The sequence below is a fragment of the Camelus ferus genome, chromosome 1 (genome assembly GCF_009834535.1).
Source record: "Camelus ferus isolate YT-003-E chromosome 1, BCGSAC_Cfer_1.0, whole genome shotgun sequence".
NCBI lineage: Eukaryota > Metazoa > Chordata > Mammalia > Artiodactyla > Camelidae > Camelus > Camelus ferus.
The window spans coordinates 62,072,369-62,092,476 of NC_045696.1; the positions used below are offsets into that span (position 1 = coordinate 62,072,369).

At 33.6% G+C, this 20,108-nt stretch overlaps 1 protein-coding gene across 9 annotated transcripts in view; it reads right to left on the minus strand.

Moving 5' to 3' along the window:
• Positions 1-20,108, minus strand: part of DLG1 (discs large MAGUK scaffold protein 1) — a 228,975-nt gene that overhangs the window by 127,588 nt on the left and 81,279 nt on the right. For 2 of the 9 annotated variants that reach the window (XM_032481597.1, XM_032481593.1), the window contains exon 1: positions 12,217-12,760. The exons of the other annotated variants lie outside the window; for them this stretch is intronic. In XM_032481597.1, coding sequence (XP_032337488.1) covers positions 12,217-12,450 — 234 coding nt within the window. In that variant the 5' untranslated portion in view covers positions 12,451-12,760. Of the gene's footprint in view, positions 1-12,216; positions 12,761-20,108 lie in introns of those variants that run through there. 9 annotated transcript variants of the gene reach the window in all.

The window sequence follows — 20,108 nt, forward strand, 5'->3', positions numbered from 1 at the left end:
TTATATGCTTTCCCCCTAGTTTTATCAGAATAGGGCTATAGAAACAGGTACGACCATGGACGTCATAATTACTAACCTAAAATGGGCCCTTAATGGTTGCTAGTAATCACACATTTACCCTAGTCTATTCATTCTTGTACAAGTCCCAAATGATTCAGGCCCCTGTCACCTTTCTGAAGTCGTCTTCTACTATTCTGCTTCCACTTAGCCTTTCAGTCACATTGACCTCCCTTTTGTTCTCCAAATACTCTAAATATGTTCTGGCCTCAGAGTCTTTTCCTCTGACTAGAATGCTCTTGCCCCAGATATCTACATGACCCAATTCCGTAACTTCTTTCATACCTTTACTCAAGTATCATCCTCCAGTCGAAGCCCTTCTGAGTTATCCTATTAAACCCACCCCTGCTCCTACCTCATATGCACAAATAGACACATTTCCTATTGTCTTCTCTTTTTACCTTTTCTCTAGCATACTACATATTTTAGTTAATTAGTTTATCATCTGTCGTCTCCCCCTTTAATATAAGCTCTTATAAGAGCAGGAATTCTTGTTCTACTTAGTCTTGTATGCCCAGAGCCTAGAACAGTATCTAGTACACAGGAAGTATTTAATACATATTTGTTGGATGAATGAAACCATGTGACTGCCAAAAGAGACTCAGGGAATACTGTCCATCCCTCTCCGCCCTTTCATGCTATATACACAGCAGATAATGCTAAAGATTCTGTGTGCTTGGGTAGCCACTACCAATCAAAAGGTGTTAAAGGTGTTTCTACCATTTGATGACCTTAGAACAGAAGTTTCAAAATAAAAAAATGCCCCCCAAATTGCCAGTTTCAAATTGTTGTCTATCTAGCAATATCTAATTGTCTATTTTTTAATCTGAAAAAACATGTTTTATTCAAGAAAATTTGCTCAAAAGATTTTCATCTCTTTCCTTTTCAAACTGTATTAGGAAGTAAATCTCACTGCCAGCTGATATTTAAAACCAGTGGTGCCCTTCCTCCAAACTTTTGGGTTCTACTAGCCTCAACTTGGTCTCTAGGTCCCACCCAGTGGTAGCTGCTTCCTGTTTTAGTATCTATGTTTTACCTTGGTGTTCCTATTTTTCCTTTTCAGTTCTCCAATTCCTTTTGAACACCCCCCTCCCAATATTACATTTTACCTCTTAAAATAATTACTGTGATTTCTGTTTTCCTGGCTGGACCCAGTCAAGGTTACTAATATTCTTGTTAAAATATAGTTTTTTATCATTCTCTAATAAGGTTGCTTCTCCTTATCTCCAGATCCCTCACTTAAAAGGCCAGAATATTTTGTGGGACTAAGAATGACAGTGGTAGTAAAAGTGGTGATAAAGACTATAATGATGATGATGGTGACAACAAGTACTTTACTGATGTCGGGTATTATAATAAAGGCTTCACATGGATTCTCTCATTTAATTCTCACTAAATCTTGATGCAGATAACATTTTCATCCATGTTTTCTGCAGATGGAAGAAAGAGACTCAGAATTTAGGTAATTTGTCCAAGATGACACAGCTAATAAATAGAACAGAGATTTCAATCCAGGCCATCATCCTCTAAAGATGGTGTGCTCAACCACTATACTACACTCTCTCTTCAAAATAGTTCAAAAAGAGTTTTATTTTGTCTTTATTTTTGCTACTGCATTTTACTGCAACAATCCCAGAAAAGAAATAGAATACTTCACCAATTCTTAGACCAAGGGTTCGCAAACTTTTTCTGAAAAAGGCTAGGTAATAAATATTTTAGACTTTACAGGCCATGTAGTTTCCGTTGTAACTACCCAACTGTGCCGAAGTAGCCTGAAAGTAGCCATAAGCAATACTCAAATAGGCATGGCTGTGTTCCAATAAAACTTTACTCATAAAAACAGGTGGCAGTTTGGATTTGGCCTACAGGCTATAGTGTGCTGACTCCTGCTTTAGGTGATTTTTAAGAAGAAAAAAATGCTGATTAGGTCATGAAGAAAACAGAATATGACTTCAAGACATCTACGCTAGTTTTTACTAACTGCAATTCATTAAATTTTGTTGCAATGCTTAATCTATAATAAAAATAAGTAACTCCTTCCTAAAAAAGTGAACGTGAGAATTAAAAAAACAAATACGTATGAGAATTTCAAGTTTCATCAGAATTCTTTAAAATATTTTTACAAAAAAGGTCTATATAATAAAGCTGTGTTCTTACAACTGAAACTTTAGGATCTATACTGTATGTAGCCTTTCAGTTTGGAAAAAGTGATTTAAGTGATATATTTGTTCTCTTTCCCCCTCCAAAATCCTGTTATGGTATTTAGTATCACTGAAGCTATTAATTCCTAAGGTTGGTATGCGTCCTGGTTTGTTTTCCCTTTATCTATCAAAATACTTTCAAACTGATTATTTTTCAAATTTATAATTCTCTGATACATTAGATGGTTCTACCAAGATTAGTCAGAGTTAAATGTAGAGAAATGAGACTGGGATACATTTTGATTCAAATTGCAGATTATAGTCCCCAGTTATTTTTCTCAGGACCAACAAAACTTTTGTAAGGCAATCAATTGGTCTCATTCTGTCATAACAATAATTCCTTCACTCTCCAGAGCTGGCTGAGTCAATAGTCACAGATTAGATTTCACAAATACTGAAAATATTGTTCAGAAATAGGAATGAAACTGGGGTTTACTCATGGACAATGAATGAGTATGCAGGGCTCCTGTTAAGGTGTAAGGGGGACAAATCTTTTAAATAAATTTATCTAGGGGCAGAAGAAGTTGTATTTAGGCTTCTCCTAAAACCACTACTTCCAGATGTCATAGCCAGTTGGTTTACACTTGCACAAAATAGGTCCAGCCTCTGTTGACTGATTCACATGTGCCTGTAAAATTGTCACATCAGCTGGCTTATTTAAAGTTTATTAAATAAGGTGATAATTGTAGGCTACTGTTCTCCACATGGTATTAACAACTATTTCTACCTTTATCAAAATTCTAAATTTTGATATAAAAATGGAGGACTGAAAATGTTATTTAAATAACAGTGCCAGGAAGTACAAAGAATGACATAGTGAAAGATCTTTAAAAGAAAATGATAGTCAGATTTTAACAGTAAGAAATTAAATTCTTCATATGCTAAGAATGTCTATGCCTCAATTTTTTTCACAGAGGGTTTTGAATTACATGATTTTATAATCCTATAATGTAGAGTTGCTAATTTTGAAGCCATACTTCTATATAAAAATGGCTTGGGAAATTTACAGTGGCCAAATCACATTTAGAAGTTCCAAACTTCCTTGCAGCCATCACTAAATTAAATGAAAATATTATATATATACATAAATGTTATATACTAACATTCATTCATTCAACAGTCATCATGTGCATTCACCATGCTAGGTTCTGGGGATACAAGAGAAGAAAACATACATCTGTACTACCTGCTCTTGTAAAGTTTATGGTTTAGCAGCTGGTATTAAACAAATCATTACCCAGTTGATTACTGTATGGAGTGTAATTTTCATGAAAACAAACACTGCTTGAAATAAACAAAGGGCAAAAATGTGCAGACTGAATCTCCTATCCTGACCCCAGAGTGTGTGGGCCATTTTTCAGCACCATTATTAATATATTACTTAAAAGTTAAATATAAAACTATATATATATAACATATAAATTGCAGCTTGTGAAATTTTTTTTACCTATTTGTCCTTGACAAAAGGATAGTCTAACAATCATGACACCATATAGAAGCTACAAAGATGAATGCAACACACTTCTTATTTATAAAGAGCTTATATAACAAATTTCACTTATTTTGTTCTTTGAACTACAGCCAATCTAATCCACCTTAAAATATCAATGTTGTTCTTTTAATCGGCTTTATTTTTTACAGCAGTTTTAAGTTCACAGCAAAACTGAGCAAAAAGTACATAGTTCTCATATACCTTCTGTCCACACACATGCATTGCCTCTCCATTATCAACATTCCTCACCTGAGTTGTACAATGTACAGTTGAGAACACCACTGTACACTGACACATCATTATTACCCAAAGTTCATAGCTTATACTAGGGTTCACTCTTGGTGTTATATATTCTAGGGGTTTGAACAAATCTATCATGTCAAGTATCCACCATTATAGTACCATACAGAATAGTGTCACTGGCCTAAAAATCCTCTGTGCTCTATTTGTCCCTCCCTCTTTTCTAACCCTTGGCAACCACTAATCTTTTTATTGTCTCCGTAGTTTTGCTTTTCCACAATGTCATATAGTTGGAAGCATACAGTATGTAGCCTTTTCAGATTGGTGTCTTTCACTTAGTAATATGCATTTAAAGTTCCTCCAGATCTTTCTATTTTTTAAAATACTGAATAACATTTCATTGTCTGGCTGTACCACAGTTTATCTATCCATTTACCTACTGAAGGTCATCTTGGTTGCTTCCAAGTTTTGGCAATCATGAAAAAACCTGCTATAAACACCTGGGTGTAGGTTTTCATGTGGGCATTAGTATTCAACTCATTTGGGTGAACACCAAGGAGTACAACTGCTGGATTGTATGGTCAATTTGGTGTTTTTTAAAAGCTTATATAACCATTGTAAACTATTACTTTTTGTTTAATGTTCATCTTTATGCTTTTCTAAAATGTCTGACTGTACAAATGCCTGCTTCTCAAACACCATTTAAACAAACTTTTGAGTAGGTATTCTTTGGGTGACAAGGGAAACAATTTCCAAATCTTGAGTAACGGTATTAATCTTACAAAATTAGTGGCCTTTTGGGTGGGAAATTAAACTTTGCCAAGAGGCAGGATTTCACAACCAGTATTAATAGAATTTTTATCCTAAATTTGACTACTTGATTAGTAAATACTCAAAGAAACTATCCTACTATCAGACTCAGCATTTCCAAAGTATTTTAAAAGAATTGTCTACTTACTCCCTATATATTCTAGTTTAATACAGAGGCATTATACTGCTGAATATAAGCAATATCATTCCTTACAGGTGAAGAAAAAAATATATATTTGATCTATCACTTCAAAACACAACTATCATTAGGCATAAGGCCAAATGTTTAAAATGCTTAAAATATGTATAGATGAAAAGGTTAGGCCAATCCATGTTGGTCTAAGGTGCAAATGTCTTGGTGTGAGTATTCAGACCTGCTGCCTGCTGGGAACAGTCAGAAGAGAAATGGGTTACAAATGATGTACCATATGCCTCTATTTGCCTGGGAAGCTTATATTTATGCCTGTTGTCCCACTTTAATTATTAATAGTTCCCTTTTCCATCAAAAGTACTCCAAGTTTGGTTGATGAGTTACATAGTCATCCTAGTTATAAAGAAACTGAATGGTTTCTTTCCTCCTTTCTCCCTGCCTCACCTCCCCATGGGTATTTCTTTCCACAAGGGTAAATAAGAAAAGAATTATCAGTTAGAGGATTAGTGTAACACTAGATAAAGTGTGATATATGCTTCAAAGAAGGTCTAAGAGAGAATTCAGACAGATTAAAAATTTATAATAATAAAGAATCAGGCAGTATTAAATGCCATGAGGAAAAATATTTAAAAAGGCAAAAAGCCAGTGATGTTTGGAGTGAAGAAGTGCCTCCTACCTTAGATAAGAATCTAGGAAGGCCCTCTGAGAAGGTAATAGATGAGCAGAAACCTGGAGGATATGAGGAAATGAACCATGAGAACATCTGAGGAAAGAATGTTCCAGGCAGAATGAACAGCAAGATTAAAGCTCTGAGACAACCACATGCTCGATGTATATGAGGAACAGGAACAAGGCCAATATAGCTGGAGCAAAGTAAGTGAGGGAACAGTGAGAAATGGGATTAGAGACACTGCCAGGGGCTAGACAATAAAGGGCCTTTTGGGCTATGGTAAATAAGGATTTTACTATAAATTGAACTGGAGGCCATGGGAGGAGTAAAATCAAGATACTGAAATGAAGTGACATTCTGTAAGGATGACTCTAGCTGCTGGGTGAAGAACAGATTGTGAGAGTAAAGAATGGAGACAGGGCGACCAGTCAGATATCTACTGCTGTAATTTAGGCAACCAATTAAATAATCTGAATTAGCAGCTGTAGAAGACACGAGAAATGGTCAGGTCATAAATATATTCTAAACACAAAACCAACAGAATTTGCTATTAAATTGCGTGTGGAGCGAACAAAAAAGGAAGAGAAGATGATTCCAAGAGTTTTCAATCTTCAGCATCTCAATGACTAGCACACTGAGTGAATAAGATGGGGCTGGGCAACAAAATTAGAAACTCTGTTTCTGACATGTTAACTTTCAGATACTCAATCCAAGTGGAGATACCAAGTAGGAAAGCTAAATATACAATTCTACTATACAGGGATTAGCTCTGGACTAAAGACATAAATACTGATGTCATTTAAAGGCACATGATTGGATGAGATCACCTGAAATGTGAGTATAAAAAGAGAGAATTTAAAGGATTGATGCCCTGCGTTACTCTAACAATTACTGGTAAGAAGAGGAAGAGGCTACTGCAAAGGAAAGTGAGGCTGGAAGAATATCAGAAGAATGGTATTCAAGAGTTAAAGGAGAAAAAAATGTAAAGGAGGACCAGTCAGTTGCGTAAAAAGCTGCTTGTGGGGTCAAGTAAAATGAAGACTGAAGACTGAAAACTGACCACTGGATATGACAGTCTATACTCCAAGAGGTTTTTTGGTTGGTTATTTTAATGGGAGGTATTATAGTGCGTATGTATGCTGATGGGAATAATCCAGTATAGAGGGAAAGACAGATAATGCAATGAAGAGAAGAGAGAATTTCAGACGTCTCTGAATAGTCAAAAGGACTGAGATCTAGTACAGAAGTGAAGGGTGAGATTTAAGAACACAGGTGGATCATTTATTTTAAAAAGCTGAAATACACAGTAAGACCATCAATTGAGAATGAGGGCCAGGAAACAGATATCAGAAGTTTAATGTGCAGCTTTGGAGCTGATGTGAAGGAGACAGAGTTGCAACTAACCACAGTTGGATCTTATCAATGAAGTCACAGAGGAGCAAGAGAGTTAAGATTATGAAAGGCAGAGTTTACAGTCATGGACCAAGGAATTTGAACAAGGCAAGGAGGGAAGTTAAGAGCACAAGAGAAGTGATAGATAATAAAAAGTTGGACTGGAAGTGTTCAGAGGGTTAAAAAAAAAAAAAAAAGGAACTGAGCTCAAAAGAAAGGGAGTGCTAGTCAGTTTAAAATGCTTGCAACTGAGATTGTATAAGTGGTACAAGTTAATGGTAATGACATCTTGAATAAAACTACTTAAGCAGGTCACTCAAGTGAAAGAAAAAAACCCTAGAGGTAAGGAGATCAAAGAACTGAGAAGTCAAGATTTTGGATGGATCACACCAGGATATTGAAAATCAGTAAGAATGATTACATGAATAGTAGGCAGAGAAAAGATAATATACCAGGTGTTTCAAATCATTGAGTAGAAGTGATTAGGAAAGATGCACGTAACTATAGACAAGGAGGGGAATTAAATATACTGTCTGTCAGATGATATCTACATTTTTAAAAGAGAGGAGGTACAATTATCTATAAATATCAATAATAAGCAAGGAAGACATCAATTCCATATGTTGGTTCCAGAGTGTATGGGGCGTGACAGATAAAAAATTCACTTTTTTGTGAGGGTATAGAAAAAAACAGTGTTCTCAAGGGAACGCCAGGTTTCTATGAAAGAAAAACAGTGAGATGAACCATCAAAGAAGAGTTAAAGGATAAAGGATATTTTACTGATGACAAACTGGGAATTTCAAAGGGCAGAGTTAGAAAAACTGGGATGGGAGTTCAAAACAGATTAGCAATATACCAGAGTTAAACATGGATAAGGAAATAAGGAAGAGTAATCTGGAAAGCTTAAGACTTTTTGGAGTGATTAAGGTTAAAGAGATGAAGAGTATAAATCTAGTCCTAATGGTATGCGTGGGGAGCTTGGTAAAAGGTGGATAATCAGTTAAACTTAGTTGCCTACTACTGACTGGTTTAGCATTTACATAAGGAAGTGTTAGCAGAGGAGTCAAGGTTAGGGAATAATTGGCAGTCTCACCAACAATTTGAGGTGCTCTTTGGGGCCCCTCCCTTAAATCCTGCTATTGAAGGTGTTGAGATATGTGATTCTTTAAAAAGTATAGTTTGCACTTATTCAGTCAACACTATTTACTGAATGATTGGATGAACTACACTATCCCAGGTACTATTATTCCTATCTAATCTGAATCTGTCCAAAGACTATTAAAATTAAACAATATAAAAATAAAATAATAATATAACAAAATAATAATAGCTGCCATGCTGTGTTCTAAATATGTTACATAAATTTAACCATTTAATACAATTAACTCAATGACGTTGATGCTATTATCTTCATTTTGGGGACAACATACCCAGTGCATAGCTCTAAAAACTAAATCCTTTATAATCCAGAATTATAAACAATTACAAAATAAACCTTTTAGGACAAATAGTATTCTTTTTATACAAATTTAGCCTATTTATTTTTCTGGCATCTGAACACTAGGCATTTACCTGAACAGTGTTTTCCTGTATTTTAACTACAACAGAGTTTTTCCTCTAAAAAGTGTATTATTCAATTCATGTGACTAATGTCACTCTTGTTAAAATTTCATTGTTCTACTTCAATTATGGTAAGTCATCATGTCTGTTCCATTCACTCCTAGGAAGAGAATTTTGCTGTTTTCAGCTTAATGTGACACGTCAATTGTCTGGCAGAGGGGGAGGTCCTATTTGAATATTTATAATGATCCGTGTTAGGGATTTTGAAATAGTTCAAAATATGGAAACAGATGCTAAATACACATTCAATGTGACCCACCACATTACAGCTGTTCAAAGTTAATATTACTGCCATTCTCATTAATAAATACTGACATCACCAAGGAGATAATCAAGTAGCAAAGCCTAGAAGTACAATGCTAGAGTTCTTCAAAACCCTGCTGAACATCAAAATTGGTCTTAAGATTGCAAAAGAGCTGCAAAAGAGCTGCACTAAACAGGACAGGGCAGATTGGCAACATATGATCCTAAATGCAAGAATAGGCATGATAATAAGTAGACCACATTTTCTATATTATAATGACTATTCAAAATTAAGAACATTAGTATGAAGCCCAAAATAGAAAAACTTACACCAAAGTAAAATAATTCACAAGAAACTCATTTTAACTTAACACCGAAAACAAACAAAAAACCTCACAATGTAAACTTTTGGGGATACAGCGAAATGACAAAAATTAGAGATAGTTTGTAAGCTGCATGGTTATCATCACAGAATGAAGATTCAAAGGGGTGAGGAAATCAGGTACATGAGGGATTTGTGTGGCTTAAGGAAAATATGATGAACGGAGGGGAAGAAAAGGGAAGTGGAGGAAGAAATGGCTACTGTGAGGAATTAAAGGCACTTATCATGGCAACAGAATGGATTAAATAAACGTAGGTACCCAAGAGAGTTCAGATTAGGTGCCATAAATTAACAAGGTTCCATGTGACTGAAATGGAAATTAATTAATCAATTCCATAAATAATTCACTATGCACCAAGTATACAGCAAGCCCTATCCTAGAAGCTGGGAGTCTTGTGTAAGTTTATAATCACTTGACTTCCTTAACATCTTAAAAAACATTGATTACTTCCTACTAAGTTCCACATATTACAGTAGAATCTGACACAAAATCTTAGTAATGAACACAAATATCTCAAATACATGAACAATTTAAGTGAATCTATAAAGTTAAATTTTCTTTTATTTATAGAGAATATTTGGTGTGATATTAAATCAGAGTAGTTACTTTCAAATTAGTAAAATTGTATTTAATAAAAACTCTAAATTGCTAAAAGTATCATGCATCATGGTTATAAGGAATTAGATTCAAAGTTAATCTTGCTATCAAATCTTTGAAAAGAATATTTCTGACAGTAGAGAGATAGGTACCTGGTAACCACTGATTCTATTTATCAATCATGGAATAAAACACTATCATACATATATATTCATAGGTATACAGCATATGCTCAATAAATTATGAAATTTCATTAATCTACTTTGTTTTTTTAACAATATACAAAAATCCTTTGGTGCTATAAAATAAAACTGCCAGCCACGAGTCCGTAGATGAAACAGAAAAATATATCTAGCATCAAGTAAACTCTATGTCTAACATTCTTTCTCAGTCCTGTTGCATTTTATCCTGTAAGATGAATTCCAATAGTTACAACAAAAGACGTGACTATACAGAATTTCCAACTCATCAGTGAAAAAAGTAACACGGAATGGGAAAATGACACGTTAATATCCCAGAACAGGAGTAATAAAAGCTAAGATCTCTGACCTAATGTCTACATTTACAAAGAAATACAAAGGTAATGAAAAAGCAAAAGTAAGTAATGGGAAGAGGTCTGAAAGAAATAAAAACCAAGTCATTTGTCAATGTACACAAGTGATCTGAACCAAATGGGAGGAAGATAAAATTTTAAATGGCCTTGCAGGATCAACTGCAAATAGAGTTTTTAATAAAATTCTATTTTAGTACAACACAATAGCAACTTTTTTGGTCCAACTCCTAAGTAACTATTATGTAATTCCATAGTTTCAGTAGTTTTATATGTAAACTATTTTGCTTGTCGTTCATTTGTATGCCCTTTATAAAATGAATTATATATCAATGGTTGTGTGTGTGTGTGTGTGTGTGTGTGTGTGTGTGTGTGTGTATATACATATGTATTAGTGTGTATTTAAAGTTTTTAACATATCTTTCTTATTGACAATGAAAAATATCACTTAATCTACAATGAATAACAATGCCAAGTTTTACTCTCTGTGTCCCTTTTTGGTATATGTAATTGTAGTCAAAATCAAGTTAGTTAGATTCTTGAGGCAGCATTCATTCTAAGAGTTAAATCAGTTGTTGCCTCTGAATAAGTTTTGATTTTAAGTAACCCGCACTGCCTACATGAAATCAATAAATGACTCTTTTTCGCCCAGTAATTCCATTTCTCTCAAACATGTAAGAAAAACAAGTAGAATATTTTCACATAAGAAATTTGACAGTATTTAAAAATAAAAACTATTGAAAGACAATTCTAGTAATCAAAAACAAGAAAGAAGCTGTTGACAGTTACTTTATACTTATAGTGCTGCTTCTAATTATTAAAAAAACAAAAGAATAGTTTTAAATGAATTTGTTTTTAAAAGGCCCCATTAGTTTAAATGCTATTGATGTCAAAGGATTACAGCATTGTCACCTTGTTTTTAAATTAGACTATTTCTTTCATTTTTTAGTAAAGTTGAATGAACATCTACTAAAACCATGTTTTAAAATGCAGAATTTCCCAACCCTCTTTTAATACCACACAGGTATTGCACTCAAATTTTTATTAACTCTGTATTTTCCTCATAGTTTCAGACTCATCTCCTCAAAAAGAAGTGGTTTTATGTGATTTTTGTCTTTTTAATTTGGGAGACTTTTAGTGTTTGTTCATCTTCTTAAACTGTCAATTGAATATTTGAAAAACATTCCTATAATCATGTAATTACACAAGTTTACTGCTTTCAAATTAACCCTAGATAATATATTTACAGAAATGGAAGGATTCACTGAATTCCTTGAATAAACCATAATTTAATAACCTTAAGATATCAGTATATACAATAATAGACAATTGTATTCAATTAAATCTATTCTCAAAACACTAGAAAATAAAAATATTTCAAAATACCTTGTTTCTTTACTATAACAATCTCCCTCAGGTTATCTAATGACATATAAAAGCTAAACAAACAAGTATTTTCTTTGGTCAGATAGCATACTTTATTTAACACAGTCTGAAAATAAGGAGACAAGCATTATTAATTTACTTTAATTTATGTATCAATGGCTTTATATTTTTAGAGAAGTCATTCAACAGAATCTGAGACTGTTTTGTTTGGCATTACATAAGAGCAAAAGGGAAAATACTTTTGTTTCCCCTTTCGTGCTAAAGACCTGCATAGATGGGATGAAAACATACATATCTGCGCATCCAAGGTTTTAGTGCGTAAGACTATATATTTTAATAATAAGAAATCTATACTAATACATTTTTGCAAAGCAAACATGAACCAAAAATATACTGAAAATAATTTCAACAAGTGGTATGTTACCTGGGTGGAGCTGGTGGCTACCGAGATGCAGTCAATAAAGCTGTGTCTTCGAGTGAAAAATGCAACTATCTGCTGCCAGCGTGAAGGTTCTGGCTCAGCTTGCAGTTCATCTGATGAGCCCTTTTTTGCCCAGTGTTTCTGCTTTGGGCCTACTGAGCCATGGCTAGAGCTAGTATTGCCTCCTCGACTGGCGCGAGAGTACAGAAGTGTGTTGTTCCCGAAAATGTAATTCATCTCTGCAGCCCTGCAGGTGGTTGCCAAGCAGTCTTACTTCTCTACCAGCTGCTGAGTGGTGAATGATCGGTAAAAACTGCAGCTAGAATTACAGCAGCATCAATTGTAGATCAGGGAAAATAAAAACCTTGAGAAATGATGCTCATTTTCTCTGTAACTTCTTCCCATGAAAAAGCTTGTATCTTCCCTCTGTACCTGTTAGCTGTATGATGGCTGAGTTTATATTTGCAGACAAAAAAGACGGCATAAGGTGGATTTCTTTCTCATGATTATTTTTTCACCAGCGTCTGCAGGAACCAAAAGCTGTTTCTTTTGTTGGCTGATAACTAGACGGACTGAAATCCAGGAAGTGAGGTCGATTAGCAGGTAAAGAAGGATATTATATACACTAGACTACCAAGACCCTTTGGGGCTGCCTGATTTAATGCACTGGGTGGAAAACTCTGGATTACCAAGTTTCAATCACAGTCTGAAGTAAAATCCAATGGCATCTTCACTGCTTAAATAAATTATAAATATGAACTGAATAAAATACAAGAGGATTTTCTCTGCTAACAGTTCTGTTTAAAATAATTTTATTAAAGGAGACTTTCATTTACATATTAATTTCTACATCAGAAAGGCACTTATATTAAATAGAACTATGGTTTAAAAGGTACTGTTTACATTAAACTGAGGATCTAATGATAGAAATCCATTTGAAATGTAGCATGATCACTTTATGTATGTATTGGTTTTAAATGCTTTAATTGAGTCTGAAGACAAAAACAGAGTAATTAGCAAAATAAGTATTTGGCTTCTGGAACTTTTGTGATAAAAAAGAACTATTATCAGCATCAGCTCTCTCACTATAAACATTAAATTAGGAACTGGTAAAAATGTAAAAGAATTAAATGTAAATTTTTTGTTTTACAGCCAGTGAAACATGTTTTATCCAACACTACATAAATAATACTCTGGTTCACAAAATAATACTGTATGATTGCTAAACAGGTATCTTCTAACATCTAATATCTAGGTCTGTTTTTCTCAACACAGTAGTCCATCTCAGAATCACCTAGGGTGCTGGTTAAAAAAATGCAGACTGGTAACCCTCTCCATCAGACTTTTTAGAGATAAGGGAGATCTGGGAATGTTCATTTTTAAAAAGCCCCCTAAGAGACTCTTAAGTACCCTCAAGTTTGAGAACTACAGACTCCTAAGTCTGTCCTCTTAACACTATGCTACATTAGTATATAATACAATATATGGTAACTTAAAAATAATATATGAATAAAAATGCTACTTAATAATTTACTAATAGTTGAGTAATTCAATTTTTAAGTTGATATAAGTACATAATTCCCAACCTCAGTCATGAATATTTTTTCAGATGTGGACGGACAAAATCATGCTATTTTTTGCTTACCAGCATCAACTAAATGCAGCCTACTAGAAAGCAGCATTGGCAAACTACAATCTCCAGGTCTACTGCAAATCCTGATTCAGCAAGAAAAGATGCTAATGCTGTCTCTATGATTCCATCTCTAAGATACAAACAGAAGCCCAATAAGGGTTGAGAGTCATGTGGGATTCTTGGGAGCAAGATATTTTCTGACAGATTATAGCAAAATTTGGTGCTTCTTCCCAAGGACTGTGCAGGCAGTGTTTGGCAGTTTTACCTACACAGATTGGTCTTATCTATTTGGAGTGGGAGAATAGACGAAAACACTGACAGCAGAGAGAGAACTAAGAATCCTCTCTGAAGGAAAGAAAATGAAACCTACTGAAAATAAAAAAATAAAGATTTACTATGGACCAGATACTTAATAAAAAACTGATTAGTATGGTTTATACAATGTTGTAGTAATTGGTTTGGCCCCCAAGTATGTGCCTTGATCCACAGCTGATGAAAACCTGGGGTGGGAGGAACCCTAAAATTGATATAGATTCTGTTACTCTGAATTGGTATGGATGAGGATATTGAACAAATGTGAATGCAAATATCCTACTCAAGCTGCAAACAGTACCAACACATATGGAATAGTAGCCATTCGTGTACAATAATTTCTTACGCTAGAGAGCCAAAGAGCTTGAGAACAATCAAAAGTTGATAGAACACTCCAGGCCACATATCCTGAAGACAGGGAAGAAATACTTCCCCATGTGTAAATTGCCTGTTCAAATCCACTGACATCAAGAAAGCAACTTTGAGATTTGCGAAAGGTTTCTTTATGAAAATGTCCCATTACCTGAGCTACGGAAACCTAGGATCATCTCATCAATTGCCTAGTAGTCAATAACACATACAAAACCATGAATGTAGTATATTACGATTGGTTTCATATAATTTGACTGGGAGGCAGAAGGCAACCAACTCCTCACCTATCTCTGCTTTAAAATAACCCTTCTCATGTAGCAGAGCTGAAGGATCAATTCTATTCCATTCAAACAAAATTTAAATTCATTACAAAACCTGAGAAATCTATTTAAAATAATGAATTTTAAAAAATACTACAAATGTTTAAATCACAAAAACACAGTAAGATTTTAATGATACATAAAGAAGTAACATTTTTTCTGCAGTCAAATGCTCTAAAACTGAGCTATATTTCCATACCTAACATTCTTTTTTTCTGTATTTTAATTTTTCTTTTTCACAGAAAGATAATAATATCATCTACAGCAGAACTCTAAAGAGGAGAAAGTGTAAGTAAACTAAATATATCCATTTCATGGATTATTACATAAAGTATGATTATGAAAAATTTATGACTGCGAGAAATGTTTATTTTATAACATTAATGGAAGTAAAGACAGTTAAAAAATTTATATGGGATAGGCCCTCAATTATTTGTATACTTTCTAAACTCTCAGATAAACCCAGAAGTCCTCAGGTATAGTAACAAAGGCAATGATTAAATAATTTTAGTGAAAAATTTTAAAAGGTTGAAAGATGAGAGGAAAAACAATACTGAAACTCTAAAATACTAAGAGAAAAAAAAAATACTAAGTAACCACAGAGCCAACGTACTATAAATGCAATGTAACAAGCATTTTCTGTATCTTTTATCTTTGTAATTTGGCCTGTTAAATTTCAAAACATGCAACTGTACTAAGTTAAGACAAGACTAACCTAAGAAGATGGTTAACACAGATTTGTTATGTACCTAGTAAAACTGATTATACACATACAAATCCCTTCTGTATGAGCACCACCTAGTGGTCACATTGTATGCAAACTGTGTGCTCAACTTTGTACACCAGACCATACAAAAAAGATAAAATTCAACGATATTTTAGTATGTTCCAGAGATGTGAAGACAAAGCTGATTTCAAGAAGTACCCATTATGTACTCAAAATGGGAAAGATTCTATTCCTGTAGCATTTAGTTCAACAAGCAAATGTTTGCTTACATCCATTCTTTTGCTACCCCCATTTCTCCCAATATTTGAAAAACTACCAATTGCTGCTGCTGATTTCATTTGATAGTATTCTCAGTACTACTGAAATGAAATATGCCCAGGCTAGATGATACACTTATTTAAAATAATTATCTGCTCACATGCCCTGTTCTATCTTCAATTTCAAGTCCCTCTTAACTATGTTTACTTTGCACATATTAATTTAAACATAATTTTCCTAGCCGTTGAAGACCAAAGCAAAATATGAACTATTTTATTTATTCAATGATCACTGCAACCATAACCCATTAAAGCCATGCCACTCTTGTCACTTCAACTATATTTAAATCTATACTGAAAAAACCTGAGGTTTTATTTGTTTATTTGTTCAAGTTATTGTTCTGACCATTTTTCCTAATTCTTCGATCATTTTCAGCTTTAGGAATCTTGACACTGTTATTAGTACCATACTACTGTATTTAGAATTGTTTAAAATCTAAACTTACTTTAAAGATTCTTATATACCACAAAAATTTACCCACTATGTCCTTTTCTTCCACATTAGGATTTTTCACCATATCACCAATTTCTTTCTTGACACTGTCCAGCACTGCCAAGAAACTTTCCCTTTAGAGTCTTAAATCATAATTATTTTTAGGCCAAGTCCTGAATAAAGTAACTCTCAATCACTATCTTATTTCATTCATTATTTCAGTAATGAGAATCAGCACCAGCGCCACAAAAAACTAATGGATTATTTCATAGCATGTTTCATGGTGGGAAACCCTTCATAGAGCCACTCATCAGCTGAGGATCAAGGTCCTTTACACCTTGTCCTCGTTCCCTAATGAGCAGCCTAAACATCAGCTACAGTATCGTGAACTTTCCTGCATTTTTATGTTTTCCTCATACTATCACCCTCCTACTGTACTTATTTTCTCCAGTAACTGCCTTCTCTGAACTGGCACCTTGTACACATCCTTCAACACCTTGTCCAAATGTCAACTTTCTTTCTTCAGAATACATCAAGAATTTAATTTCTCTCTTGATTTTTCATGTTACATCATACTGTGTAATAACTCTCCATAAAAAATAACAATCACTGAAGTCTAACAAACTTACTGGCATAGAACAGATGTTTAATAAATGCTAAATGTATATTTGATGAACAAAACTAATATTCTAACAGTTCATTTTAACGCAATCATCTATTAATATTATTAACCATTGGCGTTTATAAGAATTACGAAGAATAAAGCAGGGCCTGATTTACATTCTACTCAGCAAACTGCTGCTATTCAAAGATAATTTTCAAATTACAAAAATAATTCATATACTGAGTTCTATGTATAGTACAATACTTACTTGTTTCACTCCAAACCACAATACTATGAAAGTGGGAAAGCTCTCTAAATTGGTTTTCTTAAAAAGTAATCTTATTTATATTTTAAGTAAAATATACTTCATTGCTGACCTTCCTAAAACATATGCAGTTATTTGTAAAAATTTGAAAGCATTCTCATATAAAAACAGCATTCTTATGTATAACTTGCCTTCTTATGTAAAAACAACTTTTTTTTTTTAAATTTGGTTTTCTAACAGAAAGATAAGGAACCCTAACCATTCTGCTAGTATGATATTCCACTCCTAACTATTTCACTCCTCAAATTTTAACCAATGCATGAAATAGGAGAAGCAGGAAGAATTATCACAAATGGGGCAGCTTTAATAATTCTTAAATTACATTGTATCAGAATATAGTCTGTCAAAAATCCACCTATCAAGATTTCTGATCCAGTAATTTGACTTCTGAAAATCTGCCCTAAGAAACCAAACATACTTTTTATGCCCCAAGGTTATTCACTGAAGCCTTCTTTACAAAATGCAGTAAAAATGGAAATAACAGATAGCAAAGACCAGAAATGTTCATCAAATTATTCTAGGTAATATTATGCATCAAGTTTTAAAAAAATTAACATGGGAAAATGTGTAAAACAAGTTTATAATAGGAAAAGACTCAGTTAAAAAAAAAGTTAAGACATAAAGTATGATTTAGACATAGATGAAAGGAAGTCACATAATTTCTTCTCCTGGAAATGAAAATCCTTATCTCTTCAGTCCCTAAATATAAATCAGAGAGACAGCAAGCCAAATGGGGAATACAATGAAGACACCCAACTACCTAACCTAATTGCACCAGAAGCAATTTTATAAATATATATATAACTGTTTCAGAGATTAATGCTATTAATATCTAATAAAATAAAACAAAATGAAAAAGAACAAGAGAATGGAGTGTAAGGATGGACAACTCAACTACTTTTCAATGAGATCAGCTGAATTATTACCAAATACACTAAGATGCTTTGATACTTTCTCGATTTTACCAAAATCTGTTAACAAAGATTTATATACAAATACTCAAAACTGCCACTTCACTTAGGCAACAGTAAAACACCAGCAATTGTAAAATGTATGACAATGTCAGAAAAGATAAAATGTGAAAAAGATGTGTTTTTATAACTGATGGTGGATATTTATTCTCAATAATGTACTCCTTTAAATAAGCCTCTGTCAAATCTGCCTTTAAAAAGCTGTGGGGTTATTATGCAGTAATTAACTGCATGCAAAGGACAAGAGCATTTTTAAAGCAGATACCAAAAGAATCAGGCAAAACTGACTTCATTCTCTTTTGGTGAGGAAATCAGGGGAAAAAAAGTCAGATCAAGGAAGCAAGTAAGAATCTTACAGAAGTTTCTTTTTCAATAGTTGAAAATATTTAAGTCCCAATGCAGAGTGAGGATTAAATAAAGAGATATCAGAAATTTAATTTAAAATATCTCAGACAGTAAATAAATATGTGTATAGTGGTTCAGTTAAGCTACATTCTAGCAGAGTGCTTCTCAATAGTGGCTATCCACTAGAAACACCTGGAGAACTTGTAAAAATCCCAAAGGCCAGACTGTACCCCAGACTAATTAAATCACAGTCTCTGAGGTAGCACTCAGATAGCAATTTTAAAACCTTCTTAATGATTCCAATGTCCAGCCACAGCGGAGAACCATTACTCTATGGGCAATCAGTGTCCTAATCAGGAATCTACATTTCTAGGTCCGCTAACATTTAATTATAAAGTAAATGGCTGCAAGAAGATTTCTGTTATATTAATCTTTGATCAACATCAAAAGTTTTCCCAATGATCATAATGAATGAAATGGGCTGTCACTGGTGAAACTCATTATATTTCAGTTATATGGACTGGCTAAATCAATTTAGGGACACAATCCACCCCTGAATAAGGGAAAGAAAAGTCTCTGAAGGGGCTTATATCCTTAGGGATAGCATTTTAGATTTAATCTCTAAAATGTCTGGAAATTCTGGGTAACAAAATCTTGTCTCTGGTATATTCTTTTATTTGCCAAGAGTGAGAATCATACACAACACAGAGAGTTGAGGCTTCATCATATTTAAAGAGTCTATATAAAATACTTTATACATAACCTGGCTGTTTAAAAGTCAGCTTGTGTCAGAATCTGCATACATACAGAAGTAACTGCCAAACTCTCACCAGAAGACTAAGGAGCTGGGTTTGTACAAACTGGTTTTGGGTAATTTGTAACAATAATAATCAATCAAAATTCAAAACATCACCAACAAAAGAATTATACATACCTAGGAGGGTTTTGTGACTAAAGTAAGAAATAGGTTATATTAATTCAGTCAAGAAAAAACAGGCATAGGCTTATAAGAATAGCATAAAAGCAGGAGGGAGTGCTTAGAACTCAAATGTTCTAAGGTTCTTATGAGTTGTTCAGAATGAGGGGGAAATATATTTACTGAGTTTAGATTTTTGTAAGCTAAATATATATATTAAAATTTCTAGGATAACCATTAAAGGAAGAGAAACAGAGTAACTTCCAAACTAATAAGGAGAAATGCGATGAGAAAATAAAATCTAAAAGAAGACACAGAAGGAATAAATGCTTTCCATGTTTAGAAAGTAAGAAACATGCTTCTAAACAACTCATGGGACAAAGAAAAAAATCATAATGGAAATAAAAGAAAACATTTGAGTGATGAAAAACACTGCATATTAAAACCTATGGGATACAGCTAAAGTGTTATTTAAAGGAAAATTTACAAACTCAAATACCACTAGAAAAGGCTGATAACGCAATAGGCAACCAACTTGAGAAACCAGGGGAAAAAAATCTGCACAGAATAAACTCAAAGAAGGCAAAATAAAGTAAAATAATAATGATAAGAGAAAGGGG